Raw genomic sequence first — 27,335 nt, forward strand, 5'->3', positions numbered from 1 at the left:
TTATTAAAAAATTTATCTAAATTAGACCTTAATCTACTAGGAAATTAGCTGGACTTGAATTATTTTGATGCTGTCGAAAAAGGTTGAAAATAAAGGTGCCTGAAGCCTACATCAGAAGGGACCTACCTGCGTACAAATTAAAGGAATGTGCGCCGTATATCTTTTAATTAGGGATGCTCTGAAGGTGTCAAAATGCTTTGCTAGCTACTGCAGTGTTGTCAAGTTCCCTGCCTTACATTCCCTCATATTTATCTGATTTATGATATGAAAATGTATTTTCTGCGGTTTTAGCGCCAAGTAATATGCAACTATAACACCCCACCCACCTTTACTCTCCCTTCCGCCCTCTCTTCCATCTATTCTCTTTTCTCTCTTTCTACCTTTTAATGAAAATTTTTAATCTTTGTTTAAACAAGATTTTAAAATTTAAGTAAAAATTACTTTTAACGTATTTAATTTAAGGCATTCGTATCAAATACATATATGCATCATGTTTTATGAATCTTCATACATATCTAAATACATGTCCATCGCGAACTGTAACTGTGATATTTTAAGAACAATCATATCACAATATCATATATGTATTATATCCTCTACACACGTGACGCAACTTCAAAAGTTAACTGTACTAAAAGAATCCTTGAAGGTAAGAATAATTGTACTAAAAGAATTCGTGGAGCCAGGCTATTTTTTTCCTTTTGTACCTGGGAATCTTTGAAATATACTAAATACATCAAAACAATTTTTCATTAACAAAAATAATCAAGTTATAAGATGTAACCAAAGCAAAAGGAAACACTTCTTTCATTTGTCTTTCAGAATTGAATGAAGAGTGATTCTTGGACCCCTTTAAATTTGAAAAAGTAAGGCAGAAATATCTTTTACAAAAGCTTGTAAAGAATGTGGAATGTTAATTAAGTTTCCATAGTTAAAAATGCAAGACTGAAAATCAATGATAAAATTAAATTTATTAAATAATATATTAGTAATTTGATATATTTTTTATTTTTTATTTCTCTTATCCTTGTGTTTTTTATTATTCTTTACGCGACTTTTTACTGGCAATTGTATAGCTAAATACTGTTATTCACACCATTGAGAATTTGCAAATAACAGAATACTTAAAAAATATAAGAAAATAAAAAAAATTAGAATTTAAAAAATAAGTTTATTCAAAGATCTTAAAAAATTATATAAAATAAATATATAATTTATATAAATTATAGTTCTATGTTAAAAGTTATATTTCTTTAAAGTTTATAATTTAAAAGCAACAAATTATAGAGTTTTTTTTTTATTTTTTACATTAATTCTTTAACAAATTGATAAAGAAAGTACTACTTTATACATTTGTCCTTCGTTCATGTTCAACTCACTTGTAAGTTAATTTAAGTCAACTCGTTCACAACAAAACTTCAACACACCATCGACAATATTAATAAATTTAATTTTTACCCAACTTAAATGGAACTCTAACTTAAAGACTACTCTTTATCGATTTTTTCTAGCACCAACTAAGGCATCAACAAGTACTTTTCTCAAATCGGAGTGAGTCAACCTGCAAATTAAGTAATAATTTTTTAAAAATACTTTTCATATTAATTTAATGTAAAAAATGATATTTTCTACATCAATCTTTCAAAGAATTGATATAAAAAGTAACAATATAAAAAAATATTATTTTTTATATTAATTCAAAAGTAATTTTTTAAATACTTTTTATATTATTTTTGTAAAAAGTGAAAAGGTAAAAATATTACTTTATGTATTGATTATATTATAGAACCAAGTAACAATTTTTTTTTTTAATATTCTAAGTTAGTTCTACGAAAAAATCGACGTACAAAGTAGCAACGTATAGAATGCTACTCAAAGCGGTGGAGTGGTGAGAGGTGATTTGTACGGGGAGAATGTGAGACATCAAGAATGTTGGAGTAATCTGAGATTGCAAAATTCGAGGAGGAAGCACTTGAATTTAGGTCAAAGTCGTGTTCGAGAGCTTAGTTTATTTGGGAGATTCTAATATCTTTCCTTTGTAAAAAGTAAATGCAACACTTTTAAATAAGTAAACAAAATTAACTTTAAACTGTTGATATTTATAGATATAAAATAAATGGCTAAGATTAATTGATGAAAAAGTTAAAAATTAAAATGGACAGATGATTATATTAGGTAATAAAATATTAATGAAGGGTAAATAAGTAAATTGTTACTTCTCCTTTATCTATTTTTTCTCTATCTTTACTACAACTCTTCTATTTTTATCTCTCTTATTTCTTTTCAACTTCTTTCATTTCTATTTTTTTTTTCATCTAAACTTTAAAATTTATTAGATAAAATTATCTAAGATGAAATTTTTCTTCTGTGACTTCTTTCATAATTTCTTTTGAATTACATGCATTGGCCTATTAATCTGGATTCCAATGAGACATGACTGGAAGAACATAAAACGTAGTTGGAAAAAGTCACTTCTACATCAGTTGAATTGGATGACCGAAACAATAATTCTTTACAAAGTATATTTAAAAAATTAAAACGTAAGTTCTACATGGGTTTTACCAGATAACCGATGTAAATAAGTAAATTGTTACTTCTTTTTTATCTCTTTCCTCTTCATCTCTATGACAACTCTTCTATTTTTATCTCTCTTATTTCTTCTCAACCTCCTTCATTCCCAGATTTTTTTTTCATCTAAACTTTGAAATTTATTAGATAAAATTAACTAAGATGAGATTTCTCCTTTGTGACTTCCGTCATAATTTTCTTTGAATTACATGCACTGGGCCTATCAATCTGGATTCCAATGAGACATGGCTGGAAGAACATGAAACATGGTTGGGAAAAGTCACTTCTACATCAGTTGAATTAGATGACCGAAATAATAATTTTTTACAAAGTATATTTAAAAAATTAAAACTTAAGTTCTATATGAGTTTTCTCAGATAATCGGTGTAAAAATTAGTGACATAAACCCAACACAATCGATGTAAATACAGTCCATGAGGAAAATGTATAAAGTGGTTGCCTAATGACATCAGACTTGCCACAGACCCGATGCAAATTGAATCATGCCCAAATATAAAAGGTGCTCACCTAATCATATTGGTTTTATAACACAACCAATGCAAATGTAAAGGCCGCATATACCATTGTTTAAGTTTAACTTTGTCCACAATTTAATATCTTTTAACTTTCGCACCCTTGCAAAAATTATCCAATATTCATTGTTTTTTTCACCGTCTCTAACCTGTACAACCAATTTCATTGTAGTAATACAGTCACCCCCTTATTGAGGGAGACTAAGAACACAACTCATTACAACTGCACATTACACAACCTTTTTAAATATGCAACCCAGATATATATTTTTAATATACACTACATTAATATTAATAAACACATTGCAACTCACCGTTGTTGAAATATTTTTCTTCCGAAACATTAATTTCTACAATGGATTTTGAATATACTCGATATTTATAGTTATTAACCCATCAAGATATCCCTACTTTTTATATTGAATCTTCACAACCTGATGTTCTTTTTATCTTAACTTTATACATACTTAATATTTGAAATTTTATGTTTTTAACATTGTAAACGCTCCACACTTGTTGTTCTGTAAATATAATTTTTAACATAATGTTGAAGATGAAGAGAACAAGATGACCGCCACTAAGAAGAAGAAGAGGAACAAAACACGAAGAAAGAATAAAAACATGAAATTATCAATGTATTCTTTCAAAAATCTAACTTGAATAACCGGTATCCTATGATTCATTCTTAACCATTCGATTAAAATCAACGGTCCATATTGTATGATTACTTTTTACAAAAGAAGGGAGTATATTAGAATCCACCGGTTTCTTGGAGTGAAGATGGGGAAGTTGTGGTTGCCAACGGTGTCTTTGAGTTTCTGAAGAAGAAAGGCTTTCGCGACATGCTTGGCAAGTTCAATATAATGGAAAATGAGAAGCACAACAACGATTGAGTTGAAGTTGATCTGAAAGGAAGTTAAAGAGGAAGTATTGTTGTGAGCGAATGCAGAATGTAAATGGATTGGTAAAATGAAAAAAAAAAATAAGAGTGAGAAAGAAGAAGAGTCATTGCTGAAGGCAATAAAAATGAAAAGGGCAGGGAATAACTTGTATTATCGGTTACTGATTTTCTATTATCCATTATTAATCTTCTGATTAAGAGGGATTTCAATCAACGATTACATTTTATTCTTCATTTTACTTATTAAAAAGCTTTACTTTACTTTTTAAGCAAATAAGAAGGACGTTAGACTCATCTGATAATTGATAAGGGAGTTTGTTGTCAGCTTCATAAATGTTTGCTTATCATCAATTTGAGGAAGCAACACTTGGTTAAAAGTAGAATTTGATAATTTTAGCAACCTGAAAATGTCTGTTTTTCAAGTCATTAATTTTCTCTTATTAAGGGGAAGTAAGCCCTAAAAAAGAAACTTGGGAGGATATACCGGAATAGATTAAGTTCTGTGCTAAAATGCAGTTGTCTACATGGAAAAACTGGGGAAGGTATCACAACAAACAAACCAATACTGATACATATGTGCACAACATATATATAAATATCTCATGAAAGATCATCTTTCAATGCACATTGCACATACACACGTCATTAAATTTATTGATGAACCTGAAAAGAGTTTCATCACATTTTTCAGTATATATTCATATACACAAATATAACAACTATGCACATAAACAAAAACACAAATCTGTGAAACAAATCCTTTCAATCCTTCATTTTGCACTCCATCTAAGGTGCAAGCAATGTTTCCAAACAAAGAATGCAGCTGTTGCAAAGTATAGAATGAGACCGATGGGTAGGGTCGTCATGTTATTTTGATAACAGAAATCAAGCTACAAGCTACAAGCCCAAGTCATTGTTTTATAAGTTAACAAGGTAGCAAGATAATTGCTGCAGGTGATGCAGTATCCAAACAACATAATTGTTTGTGAGTACATGTAGAAACTGCACAAATGAAAACAGCATATATCGAAGAAATGTATGGAATTTCACATGTCTACATTTAACAATTGACAACATTAATCAAACTAGCATTCCATACGATGGGTTTTTCAACCAACGCTAATCTTCCTTGGCTATCTCATTCGTACTCTCTGGTGAAGCTATAAGCCTTTCCACTGGAACTTTAGACACATCACGGCGTACCCCAATATCAGAAGCCAATCGGCTAAAACAATACTTGCCAAAGCCAGCCAGTGCCAAACCACTAAAACCGGTGGTCATCCAACCAAGCAGTGTAGAAACTACCGCAGTAGCAGCAGCTAAGCAAGATGCTGCTTGCCCACTCCGGCCAATACTGATGCTCTTGAATACAAGCAGACCTGTTTTGCAGTAAATCGCAAAGTCTTCACAATTATTTTTGAAAACATTGTAGCCCCCAAATCCATTTTCAAGAAGAAATGAAGCACGGCGAAGGACACCTTCAGCTGGATCAGAAGGAGCAAGGGTGCAGGTACCTCCTCGAGCTTGGGCTAAAAAAAGTGCAGTTGAGACTGCATACTCAAAGATGTATAGACTACCACCAGAAAGAAAACAATCCAAACAAGAAGAGATTACACCATCAGTCCTAGTTTGGTCACCACATCTTGGGCATGGACCTTCAGAAGAATGAGAGGGAGATGAACTAAAAAGGAGATTGTCCAACATAGTTCCTGTTCCAATTTCTTGGCCTGCTCCTCTGGTAAAATGGATTACCAGTCCATCACCAACATATATTCCTGGTATTTTGCAAGAAAGCAGTTAGCAAAACCAATATAACGATTTCAGTACCATACATAAAAAAACAGAAATCACTGGTTCTTAGTTCAATTCAGTTCAAAGTCCCCAATAGCATCTTGATTATCTGACCAAAAATCACAATGCTTATTAAGCCTAAAATTCTTCTGAACTATCTTTCTCGTCCTGAAGTTCTCTTCAAACACAGAACCTCAGTTGTGTTTTATTACCCCATCAAAACAGAATCATACACACATGCACAACCCATGATTTCTCCCCACTCACAACACCTATCGGTCCTCAGAAAAAAAATTAACTGGCCTTGCAAAACGTTTATCCTTCACATTATGTGGCCGAATTGATGTCCAATACTGTAGGACATGCTATTCCACGAAAGCAAATCTACACAGCGTTCCTTAGTCATACAAACATATCAATCTCGATCACAAGTTTTATAAAAAGAGTGATTTTAACCTTGAATCTCAACACTGTAGGACTTGGCACATAGGCTCCCAAATCCTACTCATTAATTAATATAAAAGATTGTTAATAATTTGAGCAGTTAGGCTTGAGTAAAGACCAAAACCACAAGATTTAAGCTTGTTTACATAAGCATATACATATCATTTCAATCTCCTATATACTGAAAACCAGCCAAGAGTTAACAGCACACCCTCACGACATCACACCAATAACCTCCAGAAAGCATGAGCCAACTCTATCCCACTAAAATTGGGGGAAATTTACAGGTTCAAACACATAAGCATTATTGTTGTCTCGTGGCTTAACTTATCGTCAATTTGGTTTGATTCAGGAACATCTTTTTGTGTATAGTTAAAAGCAACTAAATTTGATCCAATAATAATAATCACTACAACTTCAGAATGCTGAATTTTAAGTTTGGCAGCAAACAGTTAGACTATATTATATTGCCAACCCAACACAATAACACGTGTATCTTGAATTCACTTTTTAAAATGAAGACATCTCCACCCCCATCTAATAGAGATTTTCCAATGCAACAACAGAACCACGAAAGCAAAACAGAACGAAACAATTCTTATCAACACTAACTAACCCAACTTTGAAAAAAATGAATTGGGCCTCAAAGTGATGACGACAGGTAAATGAAAACATGATCGAACCCTTAACGCCAATGATTTAAAAGAATAACCCAAAGGGAAAACAAAACAAAATAAAATAAAAAACTAACAAATCTGTTGTGTTAAAGCGAATACAAGAGCAATGGATGAACACCCACAAATTAAAATTGGAAAAAGATGAAAATTTGAAAAAAAAAAAAAGCAAATGAAGAAGAGACCGTGATGCGCGTAGATGTATGCTTGCCTCCAAGAGTAAATGTGATCACCGGGCTTCAGTTGTTCCCGATCGATCATATTGGAAAGCACTCCCATTTCGTTCCCTCTCTCTCTCTCTGTGAACCTAAACGCAAGTATGAGAATTTCAGATTGTTCTGATTATATTCCCGGACGGTGATTTGTATTGCCATGGCACTCTCTTTACTTTTCTTTTAAGGTGCTTGATCTGATACCCACATATTTGAAGGGGTACCGGATACCTTCTTATGTGATAAATATGATTGGTTTATTTTATTTAAATTTATTTTTTATTATAAAAAAGTTCTTTATATTTTCTTTTAATTAAGAAAGGTAATTGGGAAGAAAGAAAGTTTGTTTTGTTCCATCTTCTTCGCGTAAACTTTTGAGTTTTTTTTTCCGTTTTGCTTAAACTTGTGTTTTCTTGGGTTTGAACCAGTGCTTTGTTGCTTCAGATGTTGGCCATGGGAAGATGCAATGGTATGTTTTTCATGGAGAAGTGCTCCTTTCCCAGAAATTATAGGTTAAAAAAAAGAGGCTTTTGGATCTCTTTGTAACTGATGCAATGAAGTGATCACACTCATTTCAGAAACACCAGAGCACATGATTCTGTAGAGGAATATATGTGAGAGACATGATTAATACTTATAAACGGATCACACAAAAGCTTAATTTTAAAGGATAACCACAAAGATTTGCTAGACAATGTCAAAGTAAGATCAGCACTGTTTTGCAGTTCAATCTCTTGACACCTTAATTTGCATTACAAATAACAAAAACATAAAAAAGGATTCAAACCAGATCATGGAAAGATCAAACTTTTCACAATCTAAACAAATCTCAAATTTAAAACCAAAAAAAATAAATAAAAGGAAGAAAACTAGACGTGCATTTGTCACAAACTCCAGATTCGACAATTTCGAATGAAAAGAAGACTGAGTAAAATTTATCGCTTTTTTTTTTTTTAATAATCTTTGCTGAATAATAAATTAGAAAAAAAAAATTTTTTACCATCGCCGATCAAGAGAAGCTTTATAAGATAATGGTAATGGGCACGAGCCCTTGCTGATGGAGCAGCCATAACCTTTCATGTTTTTATTTTTTGAAATGAAACCATGAATCTCTTGCAACAATGACGAAAATGGAGAAAGAGAAATGTAGTTGATCGGAAATGGAGCTGGGAGAGAAAGGGATGTCGTCCAAAGCTCACAAGAAGGAAGATGCAAATTTTACAGAAAATAACAGTGCTTTTTTATTTATTTTATTTTATTAAATATTAGTAATAAATAATAATAATGTGTCTAAACTTTCTCTCTCTCCATTTTTGTTCTGTCATGGCAGCATTTCCACCAATGTTACGAGGTTGGAATGACAAATTTGCATCAAGGCTTACATTTTTTAATAAGTTTTTTTTTTTTTTTCAATCATTGTATGAGAAAAATGCAAGGAACTTGGAAATAACAAGATTCAAAATTGCAGGTGAGAGAAAAGATATAGTTTAGAATCTTCATTAATTTGATGTGAAAAATTAGTGAATAATATGGTGTTTTCTGTGTTTATTGGATGAAAAAAAATAATTAACGATGAGGTTCCTGGAATTTTCTTTATTAATTTTTAAATTTTCAATAAAAGGATCAGTTAGCAATAATAATTCAATATTTTAAAGGATTAATTAGTAAATAAATTTTTTTAAATCCTTTAAATATAAAATTAAATTTAATAAATTTAAAGAGAGTACTGTACCCTCTGAATAATAAAGGGGTACAAGAGATTTTGCCTTCTTTTAATTATTCGTTACTGTAACTTCTAAACTTTTCTTCCTTTTTTAAGTTGTAACTTCCATTGTTAACTTGACAAACAGCATAAAAAAATGGACTTAAATTTAATATTTTTAATCTTTACTAATGACTCGCTTTACTAAAAATTGTCATGTATCAATTTTCTGTGTGTTAGGAACAAATATATTAAATTTAGAAAAATAGAGAATTAAAAAAACGAAATCTAAAATGAAATTTTAATAACAAAACATATTTAAGAAAAATAAGTGAATAGATGGTACAATACTGTGATATGGAATTTCTGGGCTTTTTGGTCACTAGTAATGTCAAATTCTAAATTGTTATTTTTCCATTCATGTACCATTTTTTTTATGTTTGTGACTTATTGCATGATGTTTTATAATTTCCTTTCTCCCTTTTTCTCAAATTTTATATTTTCTAAATCAATTTGAAATTCTTAATTTATTATGCAGAGACAAATATAATGACATATTGCCAAAATGCCACCTTCTTTTAATGATAATAAATATATTATAATTTTATTATTTTTACCTTATTTATATAAAAACCTATTAATATTTTTTATTCTAAATATAAAAGACAATTTTTAAACATGTTAATTTTTTATAATTTTATTTATTATATAATTTTATAAGGAGATACATAATTTTTATTTATAAAAATGAATATATATTTTTAATATATAATGCATGCTATGGCAAAATGGATAATTGGTCATACTAAGTTCAACCAAGCTTTTATTTTATGTTATCCGTAAAATAGATTAAAGGTTATGAAGATTGTATGCTTTCCTTTACACTTTCAAGTTTGAAGGTTCGCCAACATAGGTCATTGATTATAAAGTACTCAATTAGTCCTATCTCCTATGCTATCATTTATTTTTTATTATCAAATGGATAGTTGGAAGGAATTAAAGGAAAAAAAAAATCCTAAAATAAAAATACATGATAAAGTATATAATAGCATTATTTCTTTCTACGCTTTCGAATATGTCCTTCAAAGTTTAGAACGTTAAAAATAACATTCAAAATTTTTTACTACTTTTTATATCAGTTTTTTCAAAGTATATATATATATATATATATGTATACAAAACAACTTTTACATAGATTTTTTTAGATGTAGAAAGTTGTTTTGTTTACATCATTCTTTTCTACATCAATTATATGAGAAAATCCACGCAGAAGTTGCATTTATTTTTTAATATACTTTCTACATCAATTCTCTAAAAAAATTGATGTAGAAAATTGTTTGATTTACGTTACTATTTTCTACATCAGTTATCTAAGAAAATTCACATAAAAGTTGTATATATATTTTTTATAAATATACTTTTTATATCAATTCTTTCAAAAAAATGACGTAGAAAGCTGTTTTGTTTATGTAGCTATTTCTACAACAGTTATCTAAGAGAACCTATGTAGAAGTTGCATTTTTTTTAAAATATACTTTATACATTAATTTTTTGAGAGAATTAATGTAGAAGGTTGCTTTTTTATGTCTTCTCCATTTTTTTATCTTCTCTCAGCCATGTTTCATCTTTTCTGATAGTGAGAAGTGAAAACTAATTTACAGAGAGTCATTCAATTCACAGTGATTCAAATGGTTGATGAGCAGAGATTGAAAAATATAACAAATTAGGATGTGATACAAAGTAACATTTCTTCTATAGTTTTAGGTGAGATTTCGTTTGATTTTAAAGTTTTTTTTTAAAAACCTATATTACTATCAAACCTTAGTTTTATCAACTAATTTCATAGTTTTAATAAAAAAAAACTAAGAATGAAAGAGGTTGAGAAAAAAGGAAAGAGATAAAAATAAAGGAGCTGCAAAGAGATAGAGGAAAAAGATATGAATGAAAAGTACCCTGCATTAATATATTATTATCTAAAATAGTCACCTGATACTCTTGATTATTAACTTTTTTACCAATCAATCTTAATAATTCATTTTCTATCTATAAATATCGATAGTTCAATATTAATTTACTTTACTTATTGAAAAGTATTATTTTTACTTTTTATAAAAGATGGAAAAATATTAGAATACCCCGTTAGACTCATCTGATAATTGATAAGGGAGTTTGTTGTCAGCTTCATAAATGTTTGCTTATCATCAAGTTGACGAAGCAACTCTGGGTTAAAAGAAGAATTTGATAATTTTAGCAACCTGAAAATGTCTGTTTTTCAAGGCATTAATTTTCTCTCTTATCAAGGGGAACTAAGCTCTAAAAAAGAAACTTGGGAGGAAATACCGGAATAGATTAAGTTCTGTCCTAAAACGCAGCTGTCTACATGGAAAAACTGGGGAAGGTATCACAACAAACCAACCAATACTGATACATATGTAGACAACATATATATAAATATCTCATGAAAGATCATCTTTCAATGCACATTACACATACACAGGTCATTAAATTTATTGATGAACCTGAAAAGAGTTTCATCACATTTTTCAGTATATATTCATATACACAAATATAACAACTATGCACATAAACAAAAACACAAATCTGTGAAACAAATCCTTTCAATCCTTCATTTTGCACTCCATCTAAGGTGCAAGCAATGTTTCCAAGCCAAGAATGCACCTGTTGCAAAGTATAGGATGAGACCGATGGGTAGGGTCGTCATGTTATTTTGATAACAGAAATCAAGCTACAAGCTACAAGCCCAAGCCATTGTTTTATAAATTAACAAGGTAGCAAAATAATTGCTGCAGATGATGGAATACCCAAAGAACATAATTGTTTGTGAATATATGTAGAAACTGCACAAATGAAAACAGCATATATCGAAGAAATGAATGGAATTTCACATGTCTACATTTAACAATTGACAACATTAATCAAACTAGCATTCCATACGATGGGTTTTTCAACCAACGCTAATCTTCCTTGGCCATCTCATTCGTACTCTCTGGTGAAGCTATAAGCCTTTCCACTGGAACTTTAGACACATCACGGCGTACCCCAATATCAGAAACCAATCGGCTAACACAATACATGCCAAAGCCAACCAGTGCCAAACCACTAAAACTGGTGGTCATAAAACGAAGTGGGGTAGAAACTACAGCACTAGCAGCAGCTAAGCAAGATGCTGCTTGCCCACTCCGGCCAACACTGATGCTCGTGAATACAAGCAGACCTGTTTTGCAGTAAATCGCAAAGTCTTCACAATTATTTTTGAAAACATTGTAGCCCCCAAATCCATTTTCAAGAAGAAATGAAGCACGGCGAAGGACATCTTCAGTTGGATCAGAAGGAGCAAGGGTGCAGGTACCTCCTCGAGCTTTGGCTAAAAAAAATGCAGGTGAGACTCCATACTCAAAGATGTATAGACTACCACCAGAAAGAAAACAATCCAAACAAGAAGAGATGACACCATCAGTCCTAGTTTGGTCACCACATCTTGGGCATGGACTTTCAGAAGAATGAGAGGGAGATGAACTAAAAAGGAGATTGTCCAACATAGTTCCTGTTCCAATTTCTTGGCCTGCTCCTCTGGTAAAATGGATTACCAGTCCATCACCAACATATATTCCTGGTATTTTGCAAGAAAGCAGTTAGCAAAACCAATATAATGATTTCAGTACCATACATAAAATAGACAGAAATCACTGGTTCTCCGTTCAATTCAGTTCGAAGTCCCCAAATCGCATATATAGAAGCAGACTAAAGCATGCAACGGGATCAATAGCATCTTAATTATCTGACCAAAAGTCATAATGCTTATTAAGCCTAAAATTCTTCTGAACTATCTTTCTCGTCCTGAAGTTCTCTTCAAACACAGAACCTCAGTTGTGTTTTATTACCCCATCAAAACGGAATCATACACACATGCACAACCCATGATTTCTCACCACTCACAACACCTATCGGTCATTAGACAAAAAATTAACTGGCCTTGCAAAACGTTTATCCTTCACATTATGTGGCCGAATTGATGTCCAATACTGTAGGACATGCTATTCCACGAAAGCAAATCTACACAGCATTTCTTAGTCATACAAACATATCAATCTCGATCACAAGTTTTATAAAAAAAGTGATTTTAAACTTGAATCTCAACACTGTAGGACTTGGCACATAGGCTCCCAAATCCTACTCATTAATTAATACAAAAGATTGTTAATAATTTTAGCAGTTAGGCTTGAGTAAGGACCAAAACCACAAGATTTAAGCTTGTTTACATAAGCATATACATATCATTTCAATCTCCTATATACTGAACACCAGCCAAGAGTTACAGTACATCCTCACGACATCACACCAATAACCTCCAGAAACCAAGAGCCAACTCTATCCCACTAAAATTGGGGGAAATTTACAGGTTCAAACACATAAGCATTATTGTTGTCTCGTGGCTTAACTTATCGTCAATTTGGTTTGATTCAGGAACATCTTTTTGTGAATAGTTAAAAGCAACTAAATTTGATCCAATAATAATAATCACTACAACTTCAGAATGCTGAATTTTAAGTTTGGCAGCAAACAGTTAGACTATATTATATTGCCAACCCAACACAATAACACGTGTATCTTGAATTCACTTTTTAAAATGAAGACATCTCCACCCCCATCTAATAGAGATTTTCCAATGCAACAACAGAACCACGAAAGCAAAACAGAACGAAACAATTCTTATCAACACTAAATAACCCAACTTTGAAAAAAATGAATTGGGCCTCAAAGTTGATGACGACAGGTAAATGAAAACATGATCGAACCCTAAACGCGAATGATTTTAAAACAATAACCCAAAGGGAAAACAAAACAAAATAAAATAAAAAAACTAACAAATCTGTTGTGTTAAAGCGAATACAAGAGCAATGGATGAACACCCATAAATTAAAATTGGAAAAAGATGAAAATTTGAAAAAAAAAAAAAAAAGCAAATGAAGAAGAGACCGTGATGCGCGTAGATGTATGCTTGCCTCCAAGAGTAAATGTGATCACCGGGCTTCAGTTGTTCCCGATCGATCATATTGGAAAGCACTCCCATTTCGTTCCCTCTCTCTCTTTCTCTCTGAACCTAAACGCAAGGATGAGAATCTCAGATTGTTCTGATTATATTCCCCGACGGTGATTTGTATTGCAATGGCACTGTCTTTACGTTTCTTTTAATTATTCGTTACTGTAACTTCTAAACTTTTCTTCTTTTTTTAAGTTGTAACTTCCATAGTTAACTTGAAAAACAGCATAAAAAAATGGACTTAAATTTAATATTTTTAATCTTTACTAATGACTCGCTTTACTAAAAATTGTCATGTATCAATTTTCTGTGTGTTAGGAACAAATATATTAAATTTAGAAAAATAGAGAATTAAAAAAACGAAATCTAAAATGAAATTTTAATAACAAAACATATTTAAGAAAAATAAGTGAATAGATGGTACAATACTGTGATATAGAATTTCTGTGCTTTTTGGTCACTAGCAAATTGTAATGTCAAGTTCTAAATTGTTAATTTTCCATTCATGTACCATTTTTTTTTAATGTTTGTGACTTACTGCATGATGTTTTATAATTTCCTTTCTCCCTTTTTCTCAAATTTTGTATTTTCTAAATAAATTTGAAATTCTTAATTTATTTATGGAAAGAAAAATATAATGAAATATTGGCAAAATGCCACCTTATTTTAATGATAATAAATATATTATAATTTTATTATTTTTATCTTATTTATATAAAAATATAATATTTTTACTCTAAATATAATAGACAATTTTTAAATATGTTAATTTTTTATAATTTTATTTATTATATAATTTTGTAATGAGATACATAATTTTTTATTTATAAAAATGAATATATATTTTAATATATAATGCATTAATTTAATTATTTAATGTTTTAAAATGTAGTATAAATTTATAACGTATACTTATTTTGCTTTAATTTTAAACAATTAAATATTTGGAATTTTTTAAATATGAGATTTAATATATATATATATATATATATATATATATAAGAATATAGTATTTTTAAAAAATTATGAAATTTTAAAATTTAAAAACTATGACTGGTACAACAATAAAAAATTATTAAATTTTAAAAATTGCTACCGGTTATTTCTTAAAAATTATTAAAAATTAAAAATTATCGTTAATGATTTTTAAAATATAATAAAATTAAAATAAAAAATCACTGTTAACGATTATTGAAAAAAAAATTGGTCAAAAAATCTTTTTTTTAATAATTTTTTTCCAAAACATCATAATTCGGTAATTTTTTGTAAAAAAAATATTTTTATAACTATATATATATAAATGAAATATTTAACCTAATATTTGTAATCGTTTGACGGATTAAATTGAGTCCTTGCAAACTCAACAGTTCCCACTCAACGCACACTCTTCGATTCCTCTTTCTCTTTCATGGCCCAACTCCTCCGAGTGCAGATCGCCATCCTCTTCGCCCTCATTGCGCTAACTGTCTTCGCCTCCGCAAGGCCTGGCCGGACTTTCATCATCTCATTCTCCTTCCCCTCCAATTCCTCCACTGTCGCCGGCTTCACCGAGAACCACTCCTTCATCCCCAGACACACCGTCTCCGATGGCGCCCCCTCCGCCTCCAACTTCACCTCAGTCCGCGACCGCATCAAGGGCATTCTCAGCATCGTCGGTGGCTTCACCGACTCCTTCATCCCCAGACACACCGTCTCCGATGGCGCCCCCTCCGCCTACGACTTCACCTCCTTCCGCGACCGCATCAATGACATTCTCAGCATCCTCGCCGCCATATTTTTAGCCCTCGCCTGCGGCGCCTTCTCCATCGGTATCGTGTACATGCTCGCGACATTTTATTAACATTGTTATTGTTGAATATCTGATCCTATTCTATTTATATGCTTTTAGTAGTTAGTTTTTCTTTTCTCCTGGATTTGGTCGCAACCATTGTGCAAAGGTACATGGTGGCGATCGGTAAATAACACTGCCGCATACCAATAGAAGAAGCTTCAGAGAATGTTTCTAGAAAGAGCTTTTAAAAAACTGAACTACATGTGCTAGAAAAGCTCGTTTCCGTTTCTTGCAAATAATATAGTACTTGATTCTGGTGGAATGTTTCCAACACTCTCACAGGTTTATGAAATTGAACGTTGCATACTTCGTTACGAGTAATGCCAGACACAACGGTTTTACACATACTTTGTTTTGGATCACTCATATCAAATTTTTGTCATTAAAATGGCAATTTACAAGACATTCCCCGCTCAAATAAAATTACAGTAACATATGCTCATGTTTGCCGTATGGTTAAAGTCAAACAGTAAGGGAATCCGGATTCCCTCAGTTTTGGCACGAGAATCTCGATTTCTCTACCGTTTTGTCATGAACATGAAACCCTAAACCCTAAATATGACTTTGCAGTTTATTTTTTAGAACCTTTTGTTATCTCATCTTTTCTTCCTCTTTAAAGTAAGAAAACTTGAGAAATGTTTATTTCTCGTAATCACTACCTAACACACACCCAAGACAGAATTTGTTGGTTTGCTAAAGAATTATGAATTTTGGGATTGAGTCTAGGGTTTAGGGTTTAAACTCAATGTATCTTTTTTTTTTCTTCATAAAATCATTTACGTTGTACATAAACACAAGGTTCATGTTTTTTGTTTTCTTTCTGTATCTAAATTCATTTCATATGTCAGTAATACTCTAAAAATAATATTTTGGATTGTTTTATTTTTTATTAATTATAAATGACTTTGTTCCATGAGTTAAATATTGAAAACATAAAATTAATCATGAGTAGTATGATAAAAAATTCCTCTATAGATGCGAAATTTAGATAAAAAAATGTTCAGACTTTTCATATAATTTTAACTTAAGCAAATATTTTTGGTTGAAGTTAAAACTACTCTTTTTTTTTTTACTTATTTTGACTTTTTATGCAATTTTTAATTTAAGTAATTTTTTACTTAAAAAATCATTTTTTTTCACTTGAGTAAAATTAATTCACTTAAATAAAAATAGATTTAGTCATATTTGCATCAGAACTACACAAAATTTGGATTCAAACTTTATGTATTCGATCCTATTTATGGTAGTATAATAAAATAAAATTAATTTATCAGTTAAAAAATGTTTCTCTACTTTTAGATAAGTTATTTTTAAAGTTAGAAGAAATAAATTATTTCTAAAAATAATTATTTTTTATAAAATTTATCCAAAGAGGACCGATGTAAATAAAGATTATGCATGAATTAGCAACAAATAAAAATTATGCATGAATAACTGATAATATTTACTTTTTTTTAGGAAGAAGAATGGCGTATCCTGACATGCATAAAATAACCGGTTTTTTTAACATATGCTCTAGAATATATAATAAGAAAATTAATAAATCATAAATTTTAATTAAAAAATACAATATTTAATGTTATTAAACATTAAACTTTTGTAACATTTTTTTAATTAAAAAAATTATGTATAATTTTTTATTATATCTCATTAAGTACACGTTAAAAAATTAATAAAATAAATGTTTTGCAAAATTTAACGACGCAAATTTCAGTCTTCTATTTATGATTTAATTGATAGATTTAAGGTGAGGATTTTTTTATCAACGGCAAAATTGACATAACCAATAGCATACGTGAGTGTGAATGTGGGTGTTTTTATTAATGCGTAGTGCGTATGAAGTATGAAGGAAGCACTGAGCATTGTAATGGCCACATCATAGTATGCACTTATCAAAATGAAATTTATGACATCACCGACAGAACACCGGTTTAAATAAACTTAGAAGATTCGCATATAATTCAAAAGTAAATTATATTTTGAAGATTCGATACGCATCGAAAGACTTCCGTCAAACCCAAAATCCCATTGGCGTTCAACACTTCAATTATAAGCAACGACGTGGAATTCTCAGCATCATTCATTATTTTGGACCTTGGGCAAGCTTACCTCAGCTCCGCACATTTCACAGCACACGAGCTAAAAGTTTTGATTGTGTTTATCTAATTATCTCATTGATCTTCCGTTAATTTCTAAAGTTTTATCTACAAAAAATTAATATAATTTTTAATACAGTATCTTAACTTAATTATCAAAATAGCATACGTGTTTTCTAAACTCTGTAACTGCATTTAATTAAAAAAATTGGTAAGCTACCTTTAGTATAAATAGGTAGCATAAAAATGCTCTGTAACTAACAATTTCTTTTGGAAAAAGTTACATTAAAAATGCTCCATATTGGTGGCATTTGAAAATTGAGATAATGAGTAAAATGGGTCGTTGGGGTGAAATTTCTACCACACAGCAGGGAAAATATGAGCATAAATATTCAGTTCATGCAAGGGATTAAAAAATTCTATAATAGCACTATATTTCTAGCTTTCACTACACAAGTTACAAATTGGCACAAAAGTATGTCCTAAGTTTCTCATAATTTTTCTGTCCTGAAAATCTCAACAATCCTCTTACAAATGATAACGATGTTGAAAGTGAAACAGACAACACAGGATGTATGCAGGCATGCAAGGTGGATAGGTAGGTAGTATTCAAATAGAAGTAATAAACATGTTATAGTCTTCTTGACCGTGGGACCAAAAGGGAATACATTTTTAAATTCTCAGTATTCAAGTGAGCCTATTGATGGTAATCCAGAAACAATTTCATGAGATTCTGCACCAGTGCTATTCAGCCTTTGTCCTGAACTTGGACCAAGGGATTCTACGGCTTGTTCTCCCATTTTCTGAATATCTTCAGGTGAAAGTATTTTGATATACCAAACATTATTGACAAATGATCTGCAAGTGGTTGTGCAAGAAATCCACACACCAAAAGACAAAATGTCAAGCAAAATTTAACCCATTGAAATAAATAATATAGCATGCTTTACTTGCATAAAAGATTGTTGGTGGAATATCAATACTTTGATCAGGATACAAATTCATTTAGTAAAACTCTATTATGTAATTTGAGGTAGTACTTACTCCCACGGATCATCGCCAAGGAGAAGAACATCGTTCTCCCTGTCGACAAATACAAGCTGCCAGCCTGATCTAAGAGGGTCTTCTAATTTCCCCTCAATTCCAAACATCTGAGCCAACTCCTCCCGCAGCTCATGATAGCTGCTGAACCGGGAGATGTCAAGTGAGCGCCCTACTGACCCTGATTTGTAAACCTGCAAAAAGACAAATTTAAACAACAAAAATTTAAGTACACCAAGCTCAATAAGAAAGCTGCAGCTAGGACTAATTTGCAACTCAAACCTTGACAAATGTCCGTGTCTGGTTTTGGGGGTCAACTTGCCCTGCACTTTGCAACAACTCTGATGAATCTTGCATGCAAGGATACAGAGGAGCCTGGAAACCAGACTCCCCTAGTGCCATTGTCGATGCATCAGTGTCAGTTGATGTGGTAGTATATCGAGGGACGGTAGTAGGGAGCAGAAGGCCAGATGAATCAATGTTGACACCAAACAGAATAGGATTTTGGGTGTCTGAGTTACAATGTGGTGGTACCATTGCAGTATCCTTTCCAGAATATTGCACGTGTGGCACTGAGTTGCCAAAGGCATTGACCTGCAAAGGTGTAAACTTCGGGGCTGCCCATGATTGTTGGGGTAACTGTTCAGTCAGCATGGACTGACCACTTCTGGACAAATTCAAGAGATTGCCACTCCCTTCAGGACAAAGTGAACTAAGCATGTTTTGCCCTGGTGAAACTGAAGCAGAGAACTTTATGTTTGAATCTAAGAAGTCTGGTTTTGAATATGATGGTGAGGGCAGACTAGAGTGTTGTTGCCTCTGATGGAGCTGATCACTTTGAATTAAAAGTGTATCTTGATAAGTGTGCTGCTGTTGTGGCGGTGGTGTTTGGTCTTCTCGGTTATTGTGTGATTTCTGAAGGATGTGGTGAGACAGGTTCTCTGCCAATACTTGGGCCTGTGGCTGCAGGATATTAGGTGATACGGATTGCTGAATTGTTTGCTGCTGCTGAAGCTGCAAAGGAGGATTGGTGTTTCCTGATTGTTGAAGATAATTGAAAGGCTGCTGAAAATTCATCATTTGTTGTCTCATTAGATCTACACTCCCAATGTTTTGCATACCAGCTGCCAACATGGCTTGGTACTGTTGATTATGATCATTTCCAAGCAAAGTTGGATCCAGTCTCTGCTGCATCCAGGGCAACAAACCAGCACCTTGAAAATTCAGGGAACTGAGAGCTTGGTCTCCAGGTCCACCTCTCAGCCACATCAGCCCATTAGTTGCTTCATCTCTGCCATCTGTAACAAGATCCTTTGTAAAGAAAGGAGACAAAAGAAGCGTCCTCAAAACCACCACAGCCACTTTTCATAATGAGGGGTGTAGGAGACCCTAGGGCAAATAAATGCAGACAAACACAAGGAAATCTAACCCGTCCTTTAGACATGAAGAACAGAAGTATGAATCATTGAAACCTTATGTGGCCGATTTGAGGTCCATTTATAGTCCAATGCTAGCAAATATAATGTAAGTGCTTGATTTCAGTTTTAATAATTTTATTAAAGATTAGGGACTTGCTATTTAATAAATACATCTTTTTAAAAATGTTTTCAAGAAATTCAGAAACAATTATTAAATGCTATACGTTTTTCAAACAATAGATACTTTCTTTTTCAACAAAAATTCTACTACCTTTGTTTCCTCAACCAGTACACTATTTAGCAATTGCCTAAAAATATTTACATTATTGGATTGAGAAATAAAATGGGAGGAGGCAGGGCGGAGGGTGGTGGGAGGTCATTTGAAACTTAGAAGTCTTATTGTCTTTTACTGGTTGAAGGTAAATGGAAGAAGAGTAAATATGAAGATCTAATTACAAATTCTTCTCAAATTTTGTCTTCACTCAAAGATGTTCATTTTCTCCCTTTCATTCAATCATAGCATTATTGTCATCATATCATTAATTCTACAACATACATCAGAATTAAGGTAAATAAATTATAAAAAAAATTGAGAAAAAAATGTACCATGAAAAGAAGAGGTGCCAGGATGCCATGGACGTTTCAATCTTAGAGGAAACAACGATGGATACATTGGAAATGTTGTTAAAGGCTCAATCTCCCATAATGATACACGTGGCTGTCTCTCCCCTGCTGTTGATTCATCCCAACCAACCTATTTACGACAGATGAAAAAACAAGCTTAAGAAAAAGAAATTATCATAAAGATGTCAGGTTAAGAGCTGCTTTTAAACTTTGAATGAAATTTGCCAGTACCATTTTAAAAGGCATGGAATACAAATTATGAAACCCTGAACCTATTAAAACCTTGTCACTATCTTTCTGGACAGGCACTAGGAGCATAGAGCATTACAACTACCATCTTTTTGTTTATGAACAAACTGATCAATAATTTAGTAATCATGTGTGGAAGCATAACCAAAAAGCTGCAGAACAAGGGCAATCAGATTTGAAAGTGTGAGCTTTATTAACACAAGGACCAAGCTTGAATGCGATAAGCTATGTTGCATCATGGGTTATGTCAACAAAAATTAACTAGTTGATCAAGAAGGCAAAGTAAGATCACAGAAAAGATGTAAGTAGTAATCCATACACATTGGAAAGTCCTTGTGGCTCAAAAGAGAAAAAGAATAAAAAAAAAATTATCTATCTAACAAGGTTCCAACTTTGAGAAAATCTTCCTCCTTGCACAGTCCACAGAACAGGAACATTATTGTGAGGGAAAAAAAAAAAGTGCCCAAGACCAAATACACAAGCTTGCCACCATTGTCAGTTAGGGCTTTTAGGAGTGCTAGATGTACACATGTTTAACTGTGAACAGAGGCAGGAGAGGCTATTTCACAAATAGACCCCAAGATCACAAAGCACTAACCTTACCATTATACCAAGGTTATAGTCATGTTTATAAGCCATTGTCATATAAAGTATATAAACTGCTACCCAATCTCATGTATTATGTCGTGATGCTCTTACCTTAACGGACCGCCAATGAGAATTCGGCCACCGAACGGGATCAAGGTCACTTATACCAGTTATTGTACCCATGTACCTGGAAAAACAAAGGTGGCTTGTGCATAAAGGCAAAAGAGTTTATAAAAGTATGGGGCAACATGATAAAACAAATATTTTTCCTTTAATTTCCACTGCTAGATTGGAATCTTACAAGGTTTTTTCTTAGCTAGGGCCTTGGGGAGGACGGGCAAGGCCCAAAATCAGAATGTGTAAGCATAAGTAACAGTAAGGTACCAGATTACAAGAGAATACAACATAGCAGTTGCTTTTCCCCACCTTCAGATTGCAGCTGCTAACTTTTTTTCTCTCTCAAATCCCAACATTTGAAGCAGTGTTTTATTTTAAAAAAAGACTTGCCTCCTAACACAGTATAGATGCAGATGCCATATCAACCTTGTTATAGGTAAGCTATTTTAAAATGTACAATTTCTGTAATACTCATTTATAACTTGTTTACCCTTTCAAAGTACAATTATCTAATAGAGCTGAAGGAAATAGGTTTAGAAGTTTTTAGGGAAAAAATGACACAAGCTTAAGTTAAAATACACTGATGCCATATCAACCTTGTGATAGGTAAGCTGTTTTAAAATGTACAATTTCGGTCATACTCATTTATAATTTGTTTACCCTTTTCAAACTACAATGATCTGATAGAGCTGAAGGAAATAGGTCTACAAGTACCTCCGGACACTAGATTCTTCAGTCTCAAAAAGCATCCTGAAACGCATACCAACAGAAACACGTGTATGGTACACAGCTTTGATATATTTTGAAAGAGGGATGACAAACTCAGATGGACTAGCCCTGCCCATGACATATGTGTCAAAACAGGCATTAAAATTTTTAATAAATAGGAATCAGAAGTGTAAAAGTAAATAACAAACACAACCTTGGATTATAGAACACTGTAAAGCAGCTATTAGTTGCAGCAGCATGGGCAGCAGCCGCAAGAAGCCCAATGTGCATACTATCACTGGATAGAACTGATGAAGGCATAACAGTTTGTGGCCGATTAGCCCGACGTATTCCCAAAAGAAGCTGATTCTTTTCATTCCTAACAATGAAAACACATGAAAACAATAAATAAGCAGTTTGCAGAATCCAAGGGGTAGCATAAAAGGGAAAACAAAATAAATACCATATGAAAAGCACAGAATCTCCAGCCACAAGTCTTTTTGCACTAACAAATACACTCCAGCCTGTTGTAAGAAGGTGCCGTTTCGGCTGTCCTGAAACAATAAGCAAGAAACAGAAATATCACATTGTGCAGAAGATACAAGTAGGCTAACAATCTTAAGCCAAATATCAGGGTCTATGAATCAGCTTATTTTGTACTGAAAACAGCTATAAACTAAAGAACTTTCTAAAAGAGCTTTTGGAAACAAAAATATTTCTCACCAACAGAGGAGTGCTATGAACACTCTCTAATATGCTCTTTAAAACAATCTTAGTTATTGGCTAAAATTTATTGAGAATTACAAAAGTATGAGAAAGAATTATTAAATTAGAAGTGAGAAAAAGTAAGACCTACATGATTTTTGTAGTTTTCAATAAATTTTAACCAACAACTAAGAGAGTGTTACAGACTGTGTTGCTTGCATTTCTCTTCCCTAGAAATAATAATAATAAAAAAGGCAAAACATGATATAAGGAGTATGATTAAATATGACTTTTGCACACCAGCTCCAAAAAAACAGCTATCACAGAAGAAAATCAACTCTTTAGGCCTCACATTCAGTGATTATTTGACAGTGTGCCAAGAAGGGGCCTAGCAAGTTGGTATGTTGACAAGTAGACACACTTTAAAACTCCATAAGGATGATGCCTTCATTTATAAACCAAAGATAAACTATCTTAGAAAACAATTTAATTTCTTATTGGATAAATTTTGGATTCACATGATTCCAAAATTGTTTATAGTTAATACCTTTTATGCATGTACAAAAAGGAGGTTTCCCAAATCTCCAAGTCAGTTAAGATATACCAGCCATTGGTAACTACTAAGGTTCTTTAATTAGATGCCACTCCACTCTAGAATTGAAAATCTTAATCTGTAAGGAAGTTAACAAGTCATAACTAAAGTTACAACTCAATTATTTAAAACAAATGTTTTTGAGAACAATGCAGAGCCCATCTGCTGAATCACCTCTTTGTCACACAGGTATAGCATCTTCCAACATGAAAAAAGCCATCGAACACCACTTAAAAAGACCAACAGCAACCCAATCCGAGACACAGCCACACACACATGTGTGCTCAACAACGCGGATGGATCAAGATATCACCACCTGTACTGCTGCCAAGCAGCAAAGCTGTTGATGGAAACTGATCTTTAATTTAAAAAGAGCAGGGAAGAATTCCCTCAAATACATCTACAAACTTGCAGAACTTCAAGGATCTGCACCTACCAAGGCAAAAGGCCCCAATATCCTCTCAATTCTCAAATGATAAGATATCACTCTCTTAACCTCCCCTCTTAACTAATGGGTAGCTAATTAATCTATTTTAACGAACCAGAAATTAATGGGGATTACCTAACAGCTGTCAGCATTTCCACTTGAGAAACTCAATGCTGTCTGAGTAAGGCACAAATCTAACAGCAAGCCTCACAACTGGAAGCACCTTTGGATTGAATTGAACCTCAAGCACCTTTAGTCCAGAACTGGACCAAAGTTTTAGGGAAGAGATCAAATGAATGGGAGAAATCATGCTAAGGCTTGGTTCTTTACATTTTGGGAGGGCTCTAGGGTGAAGAAGTTTGAGAAATGGGCAACTCAGCCAGTATTGCTAATTCCTACTTTTTTCATATTCAAGCATCTCTATCCTATGCAAATTCTCAAACCTAGTTCCTGAGTGTGATCAGGATCAGAGCAGTGAGCAAAAATAATACGAATCATGCGGTTCAACAATCCAGCATGCAATTTAAACCTTCTTGATTGAGACAACTAATGCAAATAATATCCATAAGCCATTACACCAAAGACTTCACAGGTGTTAAGGAAAGTGTATGCATCTAAAGTTATGATGGATGAATGGCATTGGGATGTTTCCACAGGAACAAAATCAATATCAATGCTATGAACTTACCAAAGATCATGCCACATGGGAGCAATTATTAGTTCTCTAGGCAGTATAAGAATGACTATATCAATTTCTAAGCAACCATGTTTCCTTTAATAGGGATCAAGATTTAAGGCCCAAACAGAGGAAAAAAGTTATATTTCCACCAAAAGCATTTAGTTGATTCCAGAGAACAAATGATCTTATTATAATTATCTTCAACTAAATGAAACTCATCCTATAAAATAACAAGATTATTAGAATAGAGTCTTCGTAAGAATTAGAAACTTACCCCGAAAAATATGCCGAAACTTCCACTCAACATCATGAAGATCCCTAGCAATTAGTTCTTGCGCAGGTGGTTGCTGTGAAAAATCCTGTACAGCCCAAATAGAAGAGAAATAAATCTTTATCAAACCACAATGAAACAAAGGAAAAATATGGACACTACCAGTGGAGGAAAAACTTTCTCAGCTGCACGACGAGGAACAGAAAACCCTCCATGCGTGCTAGTGTCACTTGCCGTTAATGTCTTGCAAAAATAATTCGAGGGCTGCTTACTTGGAATGCCCAATTCCATAGGAAGAAAGGTATCCTTCTGCTCTTGCTACACAATTACACACAATTTTAATCTACGGAAACAAGAAGCAGGCCTATCACAAATATAACAAGCCACCAAAGAACAACAGGATACCGGAGTCAATGGTTGTAGCGTCATTTGGGCATACACTTCATCTGTTTCAACATCTGCCTGAAAAGTAAACACACCCTCTAGTTGACTGAGTTAACTCAAGCAGGAAGTTGAAGTACCTCAATGATCTCAGCAATATGGAAGATATAATACAATACCCACATGCATTGTGACATTATGAAGTTGGCAAATCAATTGGGGTGGCAAGCTGGGGTAGTTGGGTATGTGCCCATCAACTTCTCTGTTGGTTGTGGCAGCAACCTAAAATTCATTACTCAGTTCAATTTCCATTCAATAAAATCTACCACAATTGGATTTAATAGCTTTCAATCCCAAGTTAGTAAGAAAAGTTATGTAACCTTCACAGCATGCCAAGAAGACAACAATGAAACAAGCAAGAGTAGAGTAGGGTCTAGAGCGAAAAAAACACCTGTTCACTATGACCCTGAGGGAAGTAAACCACACGAGTCCCTGCTGTTGGTAGGGACACCAATGGCCCAGCACATGCATGCCACAGCTCAGAATTCAAACACTTCTTCTCCCCTCCTATCATCATTATTCCACACATCAAATTGTCTCAAAAAATGAAAAAAAAAAAGAGGGAGGAAAGAACACACACAAACACAAAAAGGTTTTTGAAAGGGACACATACTATTTACTTACATGTATGACTTGAAGGCCGCCCTAACCAAGAGCTCAGGATAGGGTGCTAAAAAAATTATTTTATTTATTGGGAAGAAAAAAAAGGCAAAAGAGAGAAAATAGAGTGGACGGATACCTTCATGTCCCTGCTGACCCAACCCTGATGTTGAAAGCTTCATATCAAGCTTTACCCTTTTTCCTCCTTTTGAAGACACAGTATTCAGCAATCACAGACCCACATGGAACCCTAGCTCAGAGCTACCATCCTCAATTTTCTCAAACCCATTATTACATTCTCCCACATCACCTTCCCACATGCCAATGCACTCCATACCCACAAATTAAAAACACAACTTGAAAAATCAAACAAAACCCAAAACCACAGGGAGAGGATCGGTGAAGCAGCACATGATAACAAAGCTGAGAACCCCACCAAACCAGAAAAAAGAAAGAGCAACCCTGTCCTGCAGCAAAAGGGTTTGGTTGGCAGAATGAGAAGAAGAAGACGAAGAAGCTAAGAGCCTTACGTTGTTCTTCAAAACATCAAGCAAACCCATGAACCAAAAGTGGAACATAATTGAGTCCAAGGTGATGGAGCTGCAACAAAAACAAGAACAAGAGTGGCACGTTGTTCGAGATCGCCATGAAAGGAACAGAAGATGAGGAAAGCAGGAATATCAAAACATGAATGAAGCAGCCACAAACAAGTGAGTGTTGAAGTAAAGGCCCTCTTTTGTGGCCTATCACTTTCAGATGGAGACCCAAGTGAGGATTTTTGGGTTTGAAATGCACAGTGAAGAGAGAGAGAGAGCGTAAAGGGAGGGTCTTTGCCATATATAAGGGGGTCCCGACCAAGCTGGACATGGGTGCAGAGGAGAGAGAATGCGAGAGGAGAGAGAGTGTCTTCCGCACATTGAATCAGGACCGTTGGATCATCCGTACACGTGAATCTGGACCGTCGGTTGGAACCTGATGTGACAGCAGGCATGTGCCACCATCCTTCAGTGGTCGTTGTCAGAGTACGGAGTATTAGAAGAAAAATATATTACCATAAATAT

The 27,335-nt window shown here is 33.2% G+C and overlaps 4 protein-coding genes across 7 annotated transcripts; 1 reads left to right on the top strand and 3 right to left on the bottom strand.

Moving 5' to 3' along the window:
- Positions 1-4,847: 4,847 nt before the first annotated feature.
- Positions 4,848-7,223, bottom strand: LOC113848100. The gene is made up of 2 exons (XM_027477485.1): positions 7,097-7,223; positions 4,848-5,777 (listed from the first exon to the last, which is right to left on the bottom strand). Exons 1-2 carry the CDS (start codon positions 7,188-7,190, stop codon positions 5,122-5,124), a joined length of 750 nt encoding a protein of 249 aa, XP_027333286.1. The 5' UTR covers positions 7,191-7,223; the 3' UTR covers positions 4,848-5,121.
- Positions 7,224-11,251: 4,028 nt separating this feature from the next.
- LOC113847518 lies at positions 11,252-14,028 on the bottom strand. 2 transcript variants are annotated; one of them, XR_003501779.1, is made up of 3 exons: positions 13,824-14,028; positions 11,732-12,456; positions 11,404-11,504 (listed from the first exon to the last, which is right to left on the bottom strand). XR_003501779.1 is itself a non-coding variant. In XM_027476681.1 (2 exons), exons 1-2 carry the CDS (start codon positions 13,915-13,917, stop codon positions 11,801-11,803), a joined length of 750 nt encoding a protein of 249 aa, XP_027332482.1. In that variant the 5' UTR covers positions 13,918-14,028; the 3' UTR covers positions 11,252-11,800. The 2 variants fall into 2 exon arrangements, 1 of the variants encoding a protein (XP_027332482.1); XM_027476681.1 differs by having other exon boundaries at positions 11,252-12,456.
- Positions 14,029-15,295: 1,267 nt separating this feature from the next.
- LOC113874452 lies at positions 15,296-15,727 on the top strand. The gene has a single exon (XM_027512674.1). It carries the CDS (start codon positions 15,296-15,298, stop codon positions 15,725-15,727), a length of 432 nt encoding a protein of 143 aa, XP_027368475.1.
- Positions 15,728-18,190: 2,463 nt separating this feature from the next.
- On the bottom strand, positions 18,191-27,048 carry LOC113874971 (auxin response factor 8-like). 3 transcript variants are annotated; one of them, XM_027513324.1, is made up of 15 exons: positions 26,805-27,048; positions 26,414-26,603; positions 26,066-26,181; positions 25,798-25,896; positions 25,639-25,695; positions 25,396-25,551; positions 25,237-25,321; positions 23,023-23,113; positions 22,774-22,938; positions 22,566-22,688; positions 21,846-21,921; positions 20,880-21,027; positions 19,138-20,153; positions 18,859-19,049; positions 18,191-18,672 (listed from the first exon to the last, which is right to left on the bottom strand). In XM_027513324.1, the coding sequence occupies exons 2-15, from the start codon at positions 26,454-26,456 to the stop codon at positions 18,495-18,497; spliced, it is 2,544 nt and encodes an 847-aa protein (XP_027369125.1). In that variant the 5' UTR covers positions 26,457-26,603; positions 26,805-27,048; the 3' UTR covers positions 18,191-18,494. The 3 variants fall into 3 exon arrangements, with proteins under 3 accessions (XP_027369125.1, XP_027369127.1, XP_027369126.1); XM_027513326.1 differs by having other exon boundaries at positions 26,066-26,178; positions 26,414-27,048; XM_027513325.1 differs by having other exon boundaries at positions 26,408-27,048.
- Positions 27,049-27,335: the final 287 nt, after the last annotated feature.

This window comes from Abrus precatorius, unplaced genomic scaffold (genome assembly GCF_003935025.1).
Source record: "Abrus precatorius isolate BTA unplaced genomic scaffold, Abrus_2018 Scaffold8, whole genome shotgun sequence".
In the NCBI taxonomy this organism is placed as follows: Eukaryota; Viridiplantae; Streptophyta; class Magnoliopsida; order Fabales; family Fabaceae; genus Abrus; species Abrus precatorius.